Source organism: Orbicella franksi, chromosome 7 (assembly GCF_964199315.1).
Source record: "Orbicella franksi chromosome 7, jaOrbFran1.1, whole genome shotgun sequence".
In the NCBI taxonomy this organism is placed as follows: domain Eukaryota; kingdom Metazoa; phylum Cnidaria; class Anthozoa; order Scleractinia; family Merulinidae; genus Orbicella; species Orbicella franksi.
Window position 1 is genome coordinate 5,116,140 of NC_138151.1, and position 20,897 is coordinate 5,137,036.

General features: G+C 40.4%; 2 protein-coding genes and 1 pseudogene across 3 annotated transcripts in view; all 3 read right to left on the reverse strand.

Moving 5' to 3' along the window:
- Positions 1-20,897, reverse strand: part of LOC145493476 (uncharacterized) — a 50,092-nt pseudogene that overhangs the window by 2,603 nt on the left and 26,592 nt on the right. Inside the window, exons 2-6 of the transcript XR_014050131.1 lie at positions 8,006-8,219; positions 7,103-7,404; positions 5,949-6,089; positions 1,916-2,244; positions 87-1,252 (exon numbers count right to left, since the gene is read on the reverse strand). The product of XR_014050131.1 is annotated as an uncharacterized LOC145493476 (transcript). The remainder of the gene's footprint in view (positions 1-86; positions 1,253-1,915; positions 2,245-5,948; positions 6,090-7,102; positions 7,405-8,005; positions 8,220-20,897) is intronic.
- LOC145493505 (uncharacterized) lies at positions 10,609-15,540 on the reverse strand. Its single transcript, XM_081472990.1, has 2 exons — positions 11,274-15,540; positions 10,609-11,169 (listed from the first exon to the last, which is right to left on the reverse strand). The coding sequence occupies exons 1-2, from the start codon at positions 11,472-11,474 to the stop codon at positions 10,711-10,713; spliced, it is 660 nt and encodes a 219-aa protein (XP_081329116.1). The 5' UTR covers positions 11,475-15,540; the 3' UTR covers positions 10,609-10,710.
- LOC145493498 (TNF receptor-associated factor 5-like) lies at positions 15,718-17,662 on the reverse strand. Its single transcript, XM_081472982.1, has 4 exons — positions 17,188-17,662; positions 16,598-16,778; positions 16,269-16,498; positions 15,718-15,922 (listed from the first exon to the last, which is right to left on the reverse strand). The coding sequence occupies exons 1-4, from the start codon at positions 17,655-17,657 to the stop codon at positions 15,757-15,759; spliced, it is 1,047 nt and encodes a 348-aa protein (XP_081329108.1). The 5' UTR covers positions 17,658-17,662; the 3' UTR covers positions 15,718-15,756.

The window sequence follows — 20,897 nt, forward strand, 5'->3', positions numbered from 1 at the left end:
TTTTTTGACATTAATTGGGTCTGTGCGTGACATGAACTGAAAAATAAATATCCACACACACAAAAAAATTATCTGGGAAAACATACCTTAGCGCCCTTTCCTCGTCAATAAAATGCCACACGTTGTGGCTTTCTAAAGGATTGCTGTACACCTTGAGTGCCACCTTAATTTCTGGTTTCCTTTTGCGAGAAAGAACTCCACAGTACACGGTCGAGAAGGTTCCTCTTCCAATGAAGGATTTCTCGTTTCGCTCCACTTCAACTCTCCCCTTGAGAAATCTGATTTCCTGATCTCTTTGATGTTGAACACTGTAATGTCTCGTTTTAAATTCTCCAACTGCAGGCTGACCGGTTGGTAAATCTCCTAGGTTTCGAGTTTGTACCTAGACTCGGTGAGCAGCTGATGATATAACTTTTTATCGCCTTCTCTCAGTCGTGGTATCTTTGTCTTGATCTCTGTGAGGAATTGGACTGCATCTCCTAACTGTCCGGTTATGAACGGAAGCAGCCTGTCCTCACTGGCAATGATTTTAAGACACTTCTTAGACCTCTTTCCCATGTAAGGGAGTGGATCATTGATGCAACTCTGAAGCTTCTTTCTGTATTGGACGTTCTGCTTGAATTTTTGCGTAAGATTGCCAATGAACGGCGCACCAATTACGACCGAGGCCAGACCCTGACGAAACCATACTGAAGTGGTGACATCTGTGGACGTTTTGGACGACTTCTTTAGAGATCTTGGCGGTGTAGAGGGCTCATGCGTTGGACGTTCTTGCTCAGTTTCGTCACAAAGAACAACTTCTTCCACTTTTCGGATTTCGTCCTCCATGATATCATACTTTTCAGTACAATACTTGAGAAGCGAAACCTCGCCTTTAGCAAAATGATTTTCCTGATCTTCCCATTCCTGAACAAACTTTTGGGCTCTTTCTGAAATGCACTTCAACACTTCGCTCTTAGTTTTCGCCCACGTCTCACCAGCTTGGGGCACTTGAGAAGGAGACCACTTGCTGAATCTTTCGGAAGTTTCCGCTGATTTAAAGTAGTTCGCAAGTTTTTCAAGAATCTCTTTTATCACCTGTAACTGGTATTCACTGAGCTCGTCAAAAATACGATCCTGTGAACTTTCCAATTCTACCATCCTATCCATTACTCTTTTCATTCTCTTCTCTGTTTCCTGGCGTGACATGGTCGCTGATTTCAACAGTACTCTGACTTGATGAGAGGCCTTAGACAGCAGATTCTCCAGCCAACTGCAAATATGAACAAGTCAGTAACAATAGGTTAATTAAACATAGAATGCCATTAATCACGGCTGAGGTGGAAGAGGACGAGATTTTGAGTTCTAATTTAAGCCTATTGTTACATCACATCTGTGATTCTCCTTTAATCAATGATTTTAATGTTCGATACTATAGCAAACGCCTGAAATGCCGTGTTCGGTTCACCGAGAACAGTTTCTTTCTGACAAAGAACACAAATGCTTGTCAAGTCATATGCATGAAGAGCTCTTAACAATTGCTCGATCGATCTATTTTACGTAATGTTGGATGATGTCCGTGTTCTGAATTCTGTTTTTCACTTATCAGTTCACTACCAGCGACCCACGTATCCGAGTCATTTATGTGACAACCGGCATATTTTGAGTAGACGTTTCAGCAAATAGTAACGCTAAATAGTAAACAAGCTTCGCCTAGCTGTGGTGAATTTTTAGCGAAAATTTTTCTGATCCACACTTCATTAACCCCATTTCATTCAGATCAGAAAATGTTACTTTTTTCTGTTTCTTTCAGTAAGGGCTGATTGTAAGCTGCACGAGTTTCTCCTTTCACGGATCTTTAAACAATACTTGCTTGCGATTGACTAAAGTCGTTTCTTCGAAGCAAGCTTTTTTCTAAGCTCTCTGTGTTACTTACCTCGAATAAATTTCTAGGCTGCTCTGCATCGATGAGACTACAAGATTGCTTATACCACTTAACAGCTGGTCAAAGTCCCCAGAAATAACACCATACGTCTGAACGAGCTGAGCTCTTTGGCACGACAAATAAATGATCTGTGACTGCTCATCGAGGCCTTTTAACTTCTTGGTGAGTTTCTCAATCTGTGTCTTCTTCGCTTCTTCAACATTGTTAGCAGGAATTTTATCCCACATGTTGCAAACGAATAATGCACAAGACGTGAACAACTTGAGGTCCAGATTTGCTTCCTTCTTCAACTTTTTGGCGTGGTTGAGTAACAAACCAAGCTGTTAAAAGGCACAATAAAAAAATTAGCACGCTCTGTTGGAAGCTTTCAGAGGTCCTGATAAATTGTCAGAGCTGTTGACGCTTGAGTGCCGAAAGTAGTCGGTTGCGCATTCCTACGGTTAATGATTAGTTTAAAAAGACCAGTGCCATTTTTGCAATCACTCAGAACTTAACTTTAGACCAATCAAGACTTGCTGGCACAAGTTTTCCGCTCTGAGCGCAGGTTACATGAATTTGCTTCACCTTTTGATTATTTCACTTGATTGTCTTTGTCCATTCAGAAGATTGGCTACAGTGATTACTTTGGTCCTGGTTATAAAACAATAGGTTGAAACATTCTCTATAACTAAGCCATACAAAACACATGATTTTATTTAATACTGTCCGAGGTTCTGGAGAGTTAAAGTGGTCGAGAGCAGTTTATGGGCTTGTCAGCTTGAAAAGAAAACAACTATATGTAATGGGCAGTTCCTCAAGTTGAAGCCCAACCATTATGGTTGGCCATTCGTTTCAAAATTACGACAGGGTATACGCGGGTTTTTCTGCCGCGTATACTTGTTTACATACGTTGCGTATGGGCTTTAAGCTCATATATACGACCATTTAGATCGCGTATATACGCATTTTTAAAGGGCCACATATTTGCGTAAATTCAAGCGCGGGGATACGCGAAATAAATGCCCAAATATACGCGTCCTACAAGGACCCATATATACCCGTGCTAAAATGCGCGTATATGCGGGTCTCGTAAATTACGTTGTATATGTCAGCACGAAATGTGCCTTTTACGAGTATGGCTGTTCGTGTATGAAAGCAATGAAAATTACTTTAACTAGAAATCGTCAATATGACGGCAGTGGTGAAATGCCTTGTCTTAGTCTATCTGGTATTTCATGTTTGTTACTGCAGCTCCCCCAGTGACTGAACTTCTAGAAACAGTTATGCGTCTTTTGAATGACTGTTCAAGATTTTATCCTCACGGTAATCGTAACATGGCGGAGAACTTGATCGTTCGTCGTGAAGTTGCTTTGGATTCTGTTCACCGTTTAGGACATAGGTGCCCAAGCGAATGCTGAGAGAATTCTGCCTCTTGAATTGCTGGTGAGACAAATTCAGTACTTACTGCATAGACGGGAAATGTTTGCAGCTCAGTTTTGAACTTGAGTAATCTCAAACTACACAAAGCATAAGCAGTGGAAAACATTCTTATAGAGAAAAATTTATATTTGGGTTAACTTTTAATCCTGGGTTAGCGTTAACCGGCGTTCGAACAACCTGGCCCTGATGAGTCGAGAAATAAGACTAAAGTGGGTTTTCCAATTCTGGTATCAGTATCATACCGGGTCATTTGCGAAGTAGAAGTATCAATGTTCAGCGTCAGCGTGTAAGAGAAAGTTTTTTTCCAAACTGACCCAGCAGGGTCTGATTTGAGGTGGTTCAATACCATCACAAGGCGTGTTGACAGCGTCAGGGGACCTAATTCTCTCTGGCACATTGATGGACTACACTGCCTTATCAGTTGGAGGTTCGTAATACATGGTAATTTTGACAGGGCTTTAGACTTTAAGTTGTGCAACAAACAATTCTGCTGCGACTGGGCTCGCTCTATTCTTAGCTGCTGTGCAAAGTTATGGATTGCCCCTTAGAGTGTGTTCAGACGAAGGGAATGAAAATTTAGAGGTAGGAAGAGCTATGCTATGGCACAGGGGATTTAATAGGGGAAGCAAAATTGCTGGGTTGTCTGTACACAACCAGTGAATTGAGTTTCTCTGGAGAGAGGTCTTTATTGAAGTCGGTCAGTTCTACTACACTCTGTTCTACCAGATGGAAGAAAATGGCATCCTGGAATCGACAAGCATAATCGATCTGTTCTGTTTGTATTACATATTTCTTTCCAGAATTAACAACCAGTTAAACCTCCTAGTTGAGGCATGGAATAATCATGCTGTACGCACAACCAATATGGGTGAACGCAGTGATTTTACAAGATATATGTAATACTGGAAATACTAGCTGTCAGGGACACATTTGATGATAACACCCAACCAGATGAATTATCTGGTGAAGACCCAAAAGGACGTACACTAAAATCACAGTCTGTTTCCTAAAACTCCCCTTGAGGTATTGATATATCATAGGCTGTAGGACCCACTCTTCCATTAGAAGCTGATACAGTTGGCAAAGCCCTAATGGGAGTACACTGAGGTGCATGAAACTGCTCTTAATGCAAACATTTCCCATCTAAGTAGTAAATATTGCATTTGTCTCACCAGCAATTCTAGAGCCCGTATCTTCTCAGCATTTGCCTTGGTACCTCTGTCCAATGAGTCAACTAAAGGATTAGCCTGCGTAGCTTGGCGGTTTAGCAAATTTTTAAGCAATTTGAGCGCGAGCGCACAAAGCGACAAAACCGCGAAAACGAGCAACAACCCCCCAGGCTCCTCGTGGCTACGCCGCATTTGGCGCTTGTTATCACGGCTTCGTCGTTTTCTTAGCGTTAGGATAAAATCTTGAACAGTCATTCAAAAGACGCATAACTGTTTCTAGAAGTTCATTCACGGGAGAGCTGCAGCCAGAAACATTAAATAGCAGATAGACCAAGACAAGGAATTTTGCCACTGCCGCCATATTGACGATGTCTAGTTAAAGTAATTTTCATTGCTATCATACACGAACAATCATTCTCTTAAAAGGCACATTTCGTGCTGACATATACAACGTAATTTACGAGACCCGCATATACGCGCATTTTTGCACGGGTATATATGGGTCCTTGTAGGACGCGTATATTTGGGCGTTTATTTCGCATATCCCCGCGCTTGAATTTACGCAAATATGTGGCCCTTTAAAAATGCGTATATACGCGATCTAAATGGTCGTATATATGAGCTTAAAGCCCATACGTAACGTATGTAAACAAGTATACGCGGCAGAAAAACCCGCGTATACCCTGTCGTAATTTTGAAACGAATGGCCAACCATAAACCATAAGCCCCAATCTCGAGATTTGTCCACCATTTCACACTTTCTGCGGTCTCAAGGTAGTGTATTTGCCATAACATGTTCAGGTCCACTCGGCGATGACAGAGGAACATCTTGCATCATATATCTTTAGGCCGGTTACTAATTGTCCCCAATACAAAACGTATAAAAAGATAAAACCTCGCTTGGGTTCTGCGCTTTATGTGAACCTGAACCTTAACTCCGCGTGTGCACAAATTTGCAACATTGCTTTCCCCGCGCAAGGATGGCGGATACGAGCCTTTACCCGGTTGCGGGACAAGATACTCTATTCGTAGGGGCTTAGCTGTTGTTATTTGTGATCAATTAGTACTTCCATCATCAATCATTAAAAAAACTGAATCATTAAAAAAATTAAAAAGAAAATAAAAATACAAAAGGGAGAATGCCCGACAAATTACGTTACCATAGAAAGTGTATGACCTGCTAAAAACACCTTCAATTATAGCTCTAAGGGCTTATAATTCAAAAACGGCACGGTGAAATTTTTTTATCAAATTTTGATAGGCTTTATAAGATGCAAACTTTGGCAAAGTTTGAGGGAATAAAGAGAACTAACGAGGATCATGAACCCGTCTGAGACGTCTTAGCGTACACAACACTAGACAGGATTCACTACCTAGCTGGATCGAGAAGTGATGAGTTCTCTTAACTATATCAATCGTCAAGTGTGGCGCCTTACCCTGTCTTCCTGAACTCCTCCAGCGTTGTCGCTTTTTATCACATAAATGAAGCAAAAGGCGTGTGGCAGGTAGCTGAGGACAAATTCAGTCATGGCGTCGCTTTCTCCAACTCCAGGACTATCAACAATTATCACACCTTCCTAGATGAAGAAACAAGCACTTCTTCATAAGCCCCCCCCCGCTAAGAATGTTCCAATGGAAAATGAAATTATTTAGAATTGTGTACTCTCATAATAGCTCCGGAAGCACCCCGGGAAAAAAATCTCAGGACAAGAAGCGATCCGCATTTGCTGCGAACATATCTCAAGTCAATGTTGAGGACTGTGGTCCTCATAGCTTCCAAAACGTCTCCATGTATATCCTTTAGATAAAGCGACACTATGTTAGTTGACTGGGAAAACCAGAAGCGAAGGATATATGTATCAAACGTAGAACCTGCTGCTATTACGGTATAAAATCTATAGGAACCGATTTTAACTTGTTTCGTCGTATTTGACCAAAATCGCGGCCGCGGTGCATGGCTTCGCTTAACACACTTCGTCTGAATAGAGTAATCTTGTATCACAGGCATTTTCTCACATACATTCACGTGCAATAAAAATGATTGGACACGGAGTCAAAATTAGTGTTTGGCAATACACAAATTATCACCCTACTGCGTATTTACCATTGTCATGCCACCCTGCTGCCAACCAGGTGATAAAGCTTGCTTGCCTTAATGATCCTAATTAAGAGCTATGTCCTCTGCAGCTATAGGTTCAAACATTCCAATTCGGTTAAGGGGGAGAAGCCTACTAAAAGACAGGTTCTGGTCCTCTGCTGGTTTGGGGTAAGGTTACGTTTGAGGCAAGACAAACACTTCACTTGGTAAAAATTCTGATGATTACAGAAACCCCTGAAGAGTTTGCACTAAGTGTGAAGGGGCCTCTATGAGCAGAATAAGTTTCTGAATTTGCGAAACTCAACAAGGAATGCCAGAGTAGAGAGTCCGAATAGGGCTAAATAGCGGTTGACGAGCAATTTGCGTCTCAACCGCGACATCTTTCTGACTACTGCACGTTTAACAAACTTGATAAAAAAAAAAAAAACAAAAAAAAAACTGGTCTCAAAATGGATCTTGCGCGAGTATTTCCTTTCAGAAATTTAATTTTACCTGGAACAACGGATGTGGCCAAAACAGCTCTATTTTCTTGTAAGGAGACCCTTTATCTCGCTCATCCTCTAAGTTAACAAAGCCTTTTATCTCCTCTTTATAAGTCGCCGAGGAATGACCAAGCTCTTTGTAGATAGGCTCACGACTTTCTCCTGGGCCATCTTTAAAGTGTATCCCTATCCCAGGCTTCTTGCCATATTTCAATTCGCATATCGTTGAGGTTGTGCTGAGAATTGAATATGGCAAAAGATCTTCTCCAAGAATTAAGTTAATGATGCTGCTTTTGCCCGCACTGGTTTCACCTGTTTCAAAAGAATGATCTGTCTTTGTTGTGTATTATGACGTTACGTTTCGCTGATCTAGATACCGAATTAGGCATCGAAGGCTTAAATACAAGACTAAATTTCCAATTACCTTATCAAATCCGAAAGCATTCCAAGTCTATTTGTCAGACAACATACCAACCATAGAAGTGATGATCTTTAACTAACGAAACGGCAATTGATAGGAATTTTTTTCATTCAGGTTATACATATATTCCGTATAAACATGATGATTCCACGTTGCCGTTTGTCTGTTCAGTAATAGATCACGGATGACGTCAAAATATGGAAAAACAAAAAAAGTGGCACACGGGCCATTAGACAAGTGTGTCACGGATTTTCTTACCAAATTTTTATGTCTTCTGTGCTCTATTACCGAACAGACACACGGCAACATGGAATCTACTTGTGCTATATAACAAATAAACGAAAAAAATTGTTAACGACTTCATCTATGCATCTGTCCTCCAATAGATCATAAGTAAGAAAGAATCAAAATGCGAGAGTAATTTAACTTATTATAAAAATCACAATAGGCAATGGTAGAGCTATCAGTTACCTATTACTGAATGCTGTTTACCTGCAACCAGAACTACATACTGTTCTCTCGGTTTGATATTTTTGAGATTTTCTTCGAGGGTTGTCTTGAAGTCATCCAAGCTTTCCTGGAGGGTTTTCACGATGACGTCATCTTTCAATTGATCAAAGAGCCCCGCTGCCTCCTCATAAAGTTTACACAAAATTTCACGTTTGTGTGCATCAGCCTTGCTAGCCTCCGATAAAACTTGAAACGTCTGATACAAATAGAAAAATAACTCAAATTAAATAACTCGGCGTTTGCCGATTGGATGAGAATGTGTCAAGTGTCATGGATCAAAACTTACTAATTCCCTGGGGAAACAACAACTTGAACTTTCGAGTCGCACGTGATCAGGTGGTGAACGTTGAAACCGTGGTGAATTTGTGTGCTAGCCGGCGTTAAGCAGATTTTCTCCGTTTGTTCCATTTTGAGTTGGGAGGTACAAAAAGAAAAGGATCACTCACGGTTTCTGGTAAACCAGGCTGATAGGACTCGACAAAAATCGTCTCGATATAATGTGTGCTCGATATGCAACGAAGACGTGACTCGTTTAAAAAACCAGGCTCGTTCTTGAAACTTTCGGAAAACGAGACTTGTTTTGACGGAAAACTATTCAAAGAAGAAGACTCGTTCGGAGTGTTCGGAAAACGAGACTTGTTAAAACGAGACTCTTTTGAAATAACGAGACTCGTTCGGAAAAACGAGACTCGTTTTGAATAACGAGACTCGTTTGGAAAAACGAGACTCGTTTGGAAAACGAGACTCGTTCGGGAAACGAGACTTATTCAAAAATCGAGACTCGTTCGTGAAACCATTTTTGTTCGTGAAAGGAGGCTAGTTAATTATTAAGTTCTTTTAGGTAAATTGACAACCCGATCAATAGACTGAGTTTGATTTTAATTTCAATGTTAATTGTAAAATTTAAATATTACGCAAAAGTTTTTATTCGCAATCTTACAAACTATATAAATGCTAACCAGAAACTGTAACTTTAAATAATCTTAACCTTGAAGCCACACGCGCAGGCTCTCACACGCTTGCCCGGTTCCTTGTGCCTGTGAAATTAAATCTTGCTGTTCCTCTTGGTAGGAAATTGTCATAGGTTTTTATAAACAGATGGGTAACGCCCCTGACAACCACATCATTATAGGCTAAAAGCGATAAAGGCGATTTAAAACGCTTTGTTCCACCAATTGCAAGATATTTTGCTTACTAAAACATTACAACAATAAAACATTTTTGAATTACTCCCTAGACACTACGTACAATCTGCGACAAAATTCAGTAAGCACCTTTTAGGCCGAACTCAAAAATGAACTTTAAAACCAAACACACCTCGAAATACAATACTCCAACCCTTTCCTACATTCAATGTTGTACAAGCACAAATGAGGAAAAAACTAATTTATCAGGGGAGAGTCGGTCAAATTTAATGGAGTCGAGTCTAAAATAATATAAAAATATTCTGATCTCAGCGGCAATGTGTGGGCTATTGTGTCGCAGATTGTAGGCCCATCTTTCTTTCAGACGATATGCTGTAAAAATTATCTTAAGGAAAATGCGTGCATTATTGTATGTACAAACTGCAACACGATCTATCTATGTTATCCGGAGCAAAATACATCGCATTTACTACGCTTAATTATTCTACTGCGCATTAAATTGTTCCACTGATTTTCATTTCAATAAACTTCAAAAGCTTTCGCAACACTTTATGTTTTTGTTATAGCTAAGGGTAACTAATCCTGTAATGGACTGGAATACAAAGTTGATTGTTATACCTCCCAACTCAAATACGTGTCACGTGTATTTTTCTCGCCCTATAAAAACAACAACTCGAACTTTCAATTCGAACGTGTTCAAGATCCGGCAAATTTGTGCGTCAGTCAAGCTAATAACTTGCTCGTTGTAGTGACGGCAAAGAAACACTTTCAAGTCATAACAGAGGAAGTTAAGCAAAAAAGCTCTTAATCCCCTAGTAAAGCAACCAAAAAAAGAGAGAAAAACTTGAAAACAACCCTTGGATTGTACAGAATTAAGAACGATGAAGTTCTTAGAACTAAACAAACCAAAACTAGTATGCATGAGGTACATTTTAGATTTATTCTATTTTTGAATTGGAAGGTATAACAAATACTTCATGACCGACCTACGAGAAACAAAACTCCTTTCAAGTGGGGCCAGCCATTAAGTGCCTCTTGTTATATAGCTGGAGTTAATTTGAATATCACGTTTGTTCTTATTGGTTGATTTAGAGTCACGTAATTACAGTTACAGTTACAATTACCGTAAATTAAAAATTACAATTACAGAATTATCGCGCGCTCTCTCAATAACCAGAGGTTACTTTTTCTTCTACTTGATTTATTACTTTTCACTAAACGTAGCTAGCAACGCAGGCACTCTTCCCGAAAGGAAAAAAACGTAGAGGTTCCTCACTGATTTTTTCTTTCGGGGAGGGCGGCTGTGACGCAAGACGTAAGTAGTAAATAGTAAACACACGCAGGCTACTATGACACAGGCTCCAGCTATATAACAAAGCACTTAATTACTGGTCCTTTAGGAAAAAGTTTGTTTCGTTTCCCGCCCTACACCACCCCCCCCCCCCCCCTCCAACCCCCTTCCTATCTTCGTCTCGGGAAACATCGACATTCTCGGGAAAACAAAGCTAACTGCTTCCCTCGGGACCAGTGATTAAGTATCTATTACACAATATAGTCTCTATACTGTGAAGACAATACCGGGAGAAAATTTGTTATGATGCGATCCAGTCCTCGCCATTGCCTCCACATCCTGTCGTTCAGATAGGCCTGCAGATCATCGCGAGAGATACCACGCCGTCCTTTGAGGGGGCCTTTCAAATTTACCCACGCAGATTCGGCTTCCTGAGTGTGAACCCCAGTTACTGGGTCCACTAAGTTATCTGCGTGGACAACAACGCGATGTCGAGCGACGTGGTTGGGCAGATGTTGGTCCAGGTTTCTGTAGGCCCCCCAATCATCGGTGTACACTTCACTGCCTGGTTGGAGACATTTTGCAAGAATCGGCAACAGTGTCGCACGATCCCGACTCGCCACCACTTCATAATAACCCTTTGCAGGCCTCGTGGCTGTTGAAATGACTCCAAAGACCCACAAGTCGAGAGCTCTTCTTCCTCGGTTATACTAATAGAGTTAACGATTGTTGATTAGTGAAACTATTTGTCAAAGAATTCAACCAAATTTGACAAAACAGCAATATCACAACCAAGACATGTATACTAACTAACCTTTGCTTTGTGATTGAATTTGCTTTCGTCGCACTTCACGACAGCTGTTCCCCCAAACGGAATAAAAGGGTGTGTTGCGATGTCCGCTGAACATACGTCCTCCAAACTTCGGAAAACAGTGCAGACAAGGTTGTTATTTATGGACATCATGTTCGCGGTGGGTTTACGACTCTGGTCCGTGGACCAGAAGTAAATCATCATTAAAAGTTCCCCCAAAGGGATTTTTGGCCACTTGGCAAAAAAACTGTTAGTTCTGATGCTTCGTTTCTTCCTGCAAGTACTGCATCTCCTAAAGGAATAGAACCAGTGTCAAATTCAGAATTCCTTTGGACGCCCCTATTAGAGATTTAAAAGGGATATTACTACTGTTGTTCTCGGTCTCATATCTTCTACGCCCAAGCGGAATGGCTCACTCTACAGCTTCAAACGGAGTGCGTTTTGGGTAAGAGATCTGCTATGGGGTTCCGGGAAGAATTATTTAGTCTGCGTTTTTAGCAATGATATATCCGAGATATGACATAGTCTCGTCTTCTGGACGTTTGTTATACAATAGCAATGCGGTTAGCCTGCAAGAACGAAACATGATCTTCGAGATAGGGGTGTGAACTCCCAACGAATGCGTTTCCCGCAATATTGCTCCAGTAGTCCCAGCACTATTACTCCATTTTTGTCAAGAGAACGCGCCAAAACTTTGTGCCCGTATTTCTCTGTGCGGTCTTGGTTTGTTTTCTTAATTTACACGCTCCTTATATCTGCGTTCCCTAAGATTTTTGTATTTCAAAAACTAGAAGCCGAAAATGACGTATGATAAATATCAATGGAATAATGAAGCTCGCATTTATGGTTCAACATATAATACGAGTATACCAACTTGCGTGACTTGCCATCCAACATGGCAAGTGAGAAGGCGAGCTCGAGAGGAACGAACATGAAACGCGTGATAGTGCCACGCTCGCAGCAGGCTATCAAGAGATGTTTTTTACATCTCGTTCAACAGACCACGTATAATCGCTAGTTCAAATCATTCAGGTAAAGAAGAAGTACGCTTCACGATTTTTTATTGGAATTTCGAATGCTCTGTCCGATCGACGCGGGTTTGCATATACTAAGATAAAGTACGTATTCCGCATGTCTTTAGACTGCTTACGGACTTTTTCTTTCCCGAATAATCATTCTGTAGCTCGCGCTATAGCCATGGTTTATGCTCTCACTAGAAACGGACCCAGCATTCCAGCGTGCTTGCAGCCCTACTGCTCAGTAATGGTTTAAATTATACAACTCTTAAGTTAATATAGCCTCTCTTTATACTAACCATTGGTATCCGTCGACGTGGACATCCGATCTTTCAACCATTGTCATGGCTTGGTTGCATCCTCCACAGTGGAGCGGATTTGCCAGTAAAGATCGGTTTTTAAGCCAATTTATTACTCTTACCGATGAAGCTTGCCTTAAATCGGTAAAATATCGCAGGTCCATGCTTAACGTCTTCGATGAAAGATTTATAATGGTGAAGAGCAGTGAAACACTAAGATTACACTTTGGACTAAAAGCGTGCTCCGAGAAACGTTTCGCTACAGGAGGTCTTTCAATGAGTAATTAAATGACAAAGCCCAGCACTCCCACCCCCAGAATTATTTTCAGAGACGAATGTTTTTTTGATTTGCCCTATATTTCGTGCCTCTATGTTCCCGCCATGATGGATGATGTGTGAAAACCAGTTCATGATATCTTCACGATATACATATATATTTTCAGATCACTATTTTCAAAATGTAAGAGAATTTGTACACACCGTCTTACACACCTCTAATACTTAGGTGGCAGTACGGCGGCAAGTAGTGAAGATCATTTCCGGTGACGTCATGACGTGCATTCCACTTAGGTCTTGCTTTCTGCCAACCTCATTCCCAGGGTCTCTCATTTTATCACCCCCAGGGGAGTGGTAAGATCAGAGACCCTGGGAACGAGGTGTCCTTCATGCTACGACCCTTCACCGCGCGAGTATGAGCTTGCTGTTCGCTTCTCATTTTCGCGCTTTTTCAATGTTTGAACAGTCTAGTGAGAAGATAAAGTACTCAATCATAAAATCCGTCTTAAGATAAATGTTTCTTTTGTAACAAAAATTTGATGCTAAAAATGTTAAAATCATATACATATAGATATACATTTTTTAATTTTCGAGCTTATCGCGTTTTACGAACAACCTGCCCGCGCTGAAATCGAGCTTTTTATACAGTGTTATTTTGTTTTGTGGTTGGATTAACCGGCAGCTCTAAAAGCAGCTGAGAGGCAAATACAAGTTCTGGGAGATAACAGAAGGAAAACATACTTTTTACTTTGTACGTATTCCGTTTATTTTAAAATCATGCTTTCGTACGTATGTACAAAAATTGTTACTTATTATTTACTTAGTCACGTGTCATACTTTTCAGTAGTAGAAACTGGTTTTAACAGAACATAAACACATATCTAATGCATGAAGAATGCTACTGCTGACTTGTAACCCACAACCAACGTCAAAAATAGAACTAATAACACTATAGATCTGAGCACAATTAATCAGCTACTTTTTCAATGTTGTGCTCAGTCTTTTGAAGAAATATATGTAATCAAAAAATTTTAAGTATTATTTCATTTTTCAGATGTAGACATGCTGCTAAATAGAAAGTGTTAATTGTGCTAATAAACATTTCAACCTTCTTTTTAAATCCCTTATGAATTTTGCGGTAAAACTATTTCTTATATAAACGATGTAACTCGCATCCTGAGGCAACTCAAGGTGCGCCGATTGTCACGTATTGCTTCATGTGATTTTTATTCACTTCATAATTAATTAAATTTAAAATTTATATCAAGTAGGTACAAAGTGACTTGACAAACGCCCACCGTGACCGTTTTACTGATAGAAACTTGAAGACAGACGCGTCCATGTATTATTTTCTATTTACCAAATTGTACCATGCGCAAAGTTGAATTAGGTTAAAGCATGAGGTGAGAGAAGACATCCCCGTGCCTTATGATAATCTTTTTCGATCTCTTTTAAGCTTCGCATCACGCTGTCAAAGATCGCGCAGGCAATGGCCAAGTGTCATCGGGTCGCGACTACTATAGAAAATACGAAATTGAAAATCTGGGAGGTTAAGATAAACTACATGTATACCATACTGTTAGCATTGGAAATATTTTCAAAGCGCTCACAAGGCAGGAAAATTATACATGCTTCTCCAAAGTTAAACAATTAATAGAAGTCACGTCATTCCCCTGTATGAATGATTAACACAAAGCGCCAAGACTCAAATTTCTAACCCGCTTGAAAGTCATTTCTCGGAAAGTACCGAACGGATTGATGCGAAAACTGTCTCTTTCGAAAGTTATTTCAAAGCCCAAGACAGCCAAAATATTTGTTTCGCGTTTGTGAAAACTTTTGCTCCGAAAAAAACTGGTGCAAACGTATACATATTTAATTTAGGATCCGTGGTGTAATATCTACCAGGTTTGCATGTCCACGGCAAGAAAAGCTGCTTCTCCAAACCTACCGCAACGTTTGGATCAAAAGAGTTGTCCTAGGAAAGCCTTTTCAAAGTGCCGGGCAGGAAAATTATCTTCAACGTGTTAATCCTAAGTCTACTTCAAACATAAGTCGTGTCTTTTCTCTGCATGACTAATTCACATGAGGTGCCATGCCGTGGCTGCTGACAAGAACTGCATTCTAAACACATTCGAAGGTCGTTTTTCGAAACGTACTGAACGGATTAAATTGAAAAACATCTCTTTTGAAAGGTTTCATAAAGCTCAGGACAGCTAAAATAGTTGTTTTCAGTTTGTTAGAACTTTCGCTCCGAAAACACCGATGCAAATTTTTGCATAATTAATTTCGAAAGTGCTGTGTAATGTTTACCAGAGTTTGGATGTCCACAGCGAAAAAATCGTGCAGTTTCTCTGGAACTACCCCATCGTTTGTATCGTGAGAGGCCTTTTTGAAAAGCATTTTCAAAGTGTTGGGCAGGAAAATTATCTTCTATGTATTTATCCTTAGTATACTTCAAAAATTAGTAATCTTGTAATTTCTCTGCCTGACTGATTCACATTAGGCGCTGTATATCGCTGCTGTCAAGAATTCCGATTCTAACCCACTCTAAAATGATCGTTTCTCAAAAAGTACTGAACGGCCTAAAGCGAATAAGATATCTTTGGAAAGCTCTTTTAAAGTGCCAGACAGTTAGAATTTTTCTCCCTCTGTCTTTATGAACTGCGGTCCAAAGATACAGGTGTAAGTTTTTGCATATTTGATCAACTGTTAAAATTAAATCTTCAGTGATATTACTTCAGTTAAATTTGCCAATCGGGTGTCTTTCCTAGAATAGCTTGGCAGTTTGACCAAGCGCTAAAATTAGATTGAAAAAGATTATCATTGGAAGAGGCCCATGTATGGGGGGATGTGTTCTCTTAGATCATGGTCTCTTGGTTAAAGGTGATTGTAAAATCAAAGGTACAGATAAAAAATAATAAACTTTACTGAAATGTTCCCGTCGCCATCCACCCATTTGTTCAAGTTGGACAGGTGACGACCCCACATCTCGCCTTCCTTCAGCGTTGTTGGTTGCAGAATGAAAACTGTTTCGTTTTCATTTCCAGGCGATAGCATCATTCTGTGTTAAAAAAAAGGGTTTAAATTACCATTAGCTTTTATGTTAAGGTAACGTCTACATACGGGCTAAGTGGCCCATCAGGCCCGTGCTTATCCCGGTTTCTATAGCATGAAGCGACTAGGAGTATTTCTACTCCCCGCCCCCCCCCCCCCCCCCGCCTGGGTGGGATGCTAGTCCATATTGTTGGACAATTTTCTTTAACGTAGAAAGATTTTAAATATTCCTTTTACAGAATGTGCAAACTTTTTTTTGGGATATCACACCGCTGTGATTTTTATTCAGTGGTATTATTGTGCACAATAATAAATGAAAGATACAGCGCTACTGTTTCGGAAGATCTGCTCACCTTATCTCGACTGTAGCTGGAAAGGTAGCACTCTCCAGCTGGAGAAACAAATTGAGGTCCTTCGTCAAAATCGCTCTCCACGTGTATCCATTTTCTCTGAACTGTCCGCTTGTTAGTGGATCTGATCTCTCTTCCATCAAAGCAGCGAAATGCGCATGGAAGTTTTCGATGTGCCACGAGAAGGACATAACCATCTCTTCCTTCTCATTCACCTCTTCCTTATGAGTTTCCTGCACAAGTATTTGTATGTTTTTATTACGTTTTTTTTCCAGTAATTTTACTGTTACTGTTAATCATGTTTTTTAATTAATGCCAATTTAACTCCTTACCTGTGCTTTTATCATTGCCAACAATCTTTGCCTTTCGCCATGCTGTAAATCAAAGTGCGACCTGGCAGCATCATATAGATGGGTCCTCATTTCCTTCCTTAAAGTCATTGCTTTGCACCCCGGAACAAGGCATTTCGATGCCTTCATCGGGCACGAGTGCTGATGTAAACTGACATGAGCTCTGAAAAACACATGTAAAGGTCACTCATCATAAATGGGTTATGTAAGTCTTAGGCCTCTAGGCAAAAATTACCTTCATCGATTAAGGGAATTCTAGAATCTCGAGTAACATAAGAAAACGTATTGTACTTCACTACTAAAATTTTCTCCGATTTTCTCCATATTATTCATCTGTGGAGAGTCTGGAGAGACAAGTCCCCGAATGAATCGCATACATACCGAAAGGATTAGCTTCGCTTCTCGCGCAATATTTGTTTTAAGAACATCAAATTTCCGAGTTGCAACTATAAGCCGATAGTTCTTCGACAGAAACACTTTATTGTTTATAGTGTTAGGAACTGACGAGATGCGTATGGTGCGTATTCCTCTTCAGACCTTGTTATGGTCAGAAGACAAAATTAAGTTCTTACCTTGGTACGTTGATGCCACAACCAAGCGGGCAGTCCACTTGTGAATAATAGCACTCCGTTGCTTGGTGCTGGGCCAGTCCATCCTTTTTGATTTCTTTTTTGCAGCCATGACACGTGACCTTTTTGTGCTCGCAATTATTGCAGTGCGCTTGGATTTCCGCGCGCACTGCAAAATGATTGCAGCCATTGTGTTGGCATTTAACTCGAGCTTTTGGGCAATTCTTTTCATGCCCTCTGGCATGCTCCAGAGTTCCTCTCCACTCGCAACCAGGGCTGGAACACTTCATCTTTACACTTTTGGACAGCTTGTCTAGGTTTATATTAATTTGCAACTGATCGAAACGAGACGTTTCGCGGCAAATCGGACAAAGAGCTGCTGAAGGAGTCGCGTTATCTCCCAGAGATACGATTGACCTCAGGCACTTCATACAACCTGAATGTCCGCAGGCCAGACTCGTAGGTTTCATCATCAATTTCCAGCTACAGATTTAAAAGCAAACGGTTATTTTGATCTGGATATATTGCTTGGCAGTGTTAAATGTTTTGTCAGTTCATTGTCAAAACATGATTAATTTCCGTTTATTTCAAATGGAGAGCTTTTCTATCTATGATTCTCTTCCTCTGGAAGTTAATGAATGCAATACAAGTATTTCACTGTCTATTTAAGCGTCGATATTAATGCCATTAATTTTTATTGTACCGTGCCGTAGCAGTCTTTATTATTCAACTTGCATACACTGTACGAATTCCGATTTTCTGATTGGCTGATTTGTACCACGTGATACTGGGTTGTGACAGACAACCACCTTGAATTCATAATGGTGGTGTAATAGCCGTGGTGTAAATTCAACACACCACTGTCATTGCGCCATGGCATCGGCTGACTTAAATATAGTGATTTCAATGCTGTTTTCCTTTGTGTGGTGCAGTCAATTTGAATAAGATATAAAAATTTTAACAAAGGCAAAGCCTCGTGGGGTATCGAAATTTCTCGTTCATTGGTAGTGAACTCGTGCAAGTAAATCCCGATAATTCACTCGCTGAGTGCGTTAACCTGTAAATAGTCTACAATCAGGAGCCACAATCGGGGACGGAGACCGTAAGTCTTATGATCCGCGCGCATCTATGATATGGGACATTATTATATGGCTGTGTCTCACAAGGACTGGGAACTACCGAATTCACGAATTTGATTGGCTGAAATCGATATTGACCGCGGTCTAGATTTACCCATCTAGACTGGCATCTAGACCGGTTTCATTTTGCGTTGAAAAAGTAGCGAACTAATATACAAAACTGTTCAGCATTTTCTTTTATTTTCTGCTCGATCATTTATGTAAGTGCCAAAAAGCCTGGTGACAAAAAAAGAGTAAAGAGGACGAGCAAATTTCGGCAGGTTAAAGTTAAGCTCATCTCCGTTTGCAAGCATAATGTCAGCAAACCAGGTACATTAAACGAGTTAAAGTTTTCTTCTTTGCCATATAATAAACATCTTATTAACCGAGCTAAGTCGGTCTGTATGGGAGAATCTTGACCTCGGTCGTGTGTACAGACCTCACTGCGTTCGGTCTATACTCACGACCTCGGTCAAGATTCTCCCATATACACCTCCTGCTCGGTTAATAAGAGCTAAATATTTCTCTTTTTAGAACAAATTGCGCCACCATGCCGACATAGGTCCGCGCGGATCCACGCACATGTCGGGGGTTCTCGCGTGGATGTTGTCACGTTCCGTGATCAAATTGTGAGAGTTGCGAGATTCTCTTACAGATTTTTTACAGCGATGGCAGAGAATAAGGCAATGAGTAAGATCCAGGGCTCTTACATATAGGTTTATGTTCTGAGCTGATGGAAAAGGTGCGTTTTTCAGGGTCGAAACCAAGACTCCAATTTCGCTTTGTGAATGAAAAATATCTGCTCGCGCTAGTTGAACGCGTAAGCTTTTGCGTTTGTTCTGTAAAGAAAAATTATGAAATGAAACTCTTTACTCTGGTATGGAGCTAATCTGAGAGTTTCTCAAACAATGCTTAATCTTAACCAGAACCTGTTTTTGATAGTTTCTTATTGTTTCTGTTTGTTTGGCGAGTTTGCAAAAGCTTTTGAGTAGCTCATTTGCATAGTGCAGCGCGTGCACTTTCAAGTCCGAGTCGGTGTTTTCAATTGTCAACGAATCTTGTCAAAGATTTCTTTCGTTGTATTTTGTGCTGAGATGCTGCAACAATTTTTACCAACGCCAAAAGGCTGCTAACATCAGGTGTGTTTCTTTAACACAGTGAAACTTTACACCGCGAAAATATGATAGACAAGGAGTTTTGATAACTAAACCAACAAAATCGAAATCGTTGTTCAAGTCGATTAAAGAAATCGTCATCGTAACTTTGCAGATTATTTCTGCTGTATTTTAATATGTTCTCAGACATTTATCAACCTTAAACATATTTAAAAACTAGAGATATTATCTGAGTTCGATGTAAGTTTTTACACGAAAGTGCGGGAGTCCAATTTGTCATGCTTTACTGACTGTACAAAACACATCGGCGGGCGCTCTTATTTATCCACAACAGACAATTTGTTGGATTTTTACACAAGCAAAACTGAGCAGCATCTACAGACATAAACTTATTGTAACTTACTGGGCCTGGATAAAACATCAAGCGTTGCTTACAATGCAGGCGAAACTCAAACTGGCAATTATTTTTTTTACTTTCGGTCTCGATCGACTGGCGAAATCCTCGCAAGCGTGTGACAGGAGGAGGGAAACTTTGAAGTCCTGCAACGCTGCTATATCCAACTATATCCAACTAGTTTTTTGTTGTGTTATGGTCTTATGGATAAGCTGTTGATGTTCAACATGTGTGAAACTTCAGTAGAGTGGAGTAATGTGGAGCTCTTGTAAAAGAAGCAGCGGAGTATAACTTGGTCAGCGATATAAAGCGGGACAATACTAAATTCGACACTGTCTTACTTCACTCAAACTGGAGCAGCTTACTAAATACGACGAAAATACTGAAGTGAAAATTCCAACAGACATAAACGTATTGAGTTGTGGGCCAAAAATATCAAAACATTTCGGGAATTTTGGACGCCATTTCACCGCGCTACATCCGCAAAACTCCTCGCAGCGTGTACCGCACATGATGGCGCAGTTTGTTCTAAAAATAGAAAAATTGTCCCATATCATGGGGACAGCCCCAATACTAGAGATAGCGCGCGCTTACGGTCTCCGTCCCCAATGATGGCTCCTGCTACAACTCTATAACACTGTACGAAACAAGTAAAAGACTAGATCGAGTTTCCACGAGTCAAAAATCAAACACTTGCTATGTAGTTGCGTCAAATGTCTCTTCCCCCATTTTGAAATTTCAATGAAAGAACCGCTGTCCATTTACTCCCAATTCCTCGTTCCTCGTTCTCCGTTCTCCGTTCTCCGTTCCCCGCTCCCTGTTTCCGTTTTCCTTTGATTAACATCCACATTTCAAATGCTGTCTTGTACGAAATTAGGGAATGGCACTTGAAATGAGCGTTCAAATCCTCGTTCATAGTGATATTATAAAGCAAACTTGTCGAAAGGGGTAAGTAATGTACTAACGCAAGAATGATTAATTGCCGAGGTTTGCACTGAGTTTGCCCAAAACTTCCCAAAGCTTCCCGACACCACTCATAGTTGCTATGCACCACTATTATTCCTGAAGCGAAACTCTATTTCTTTG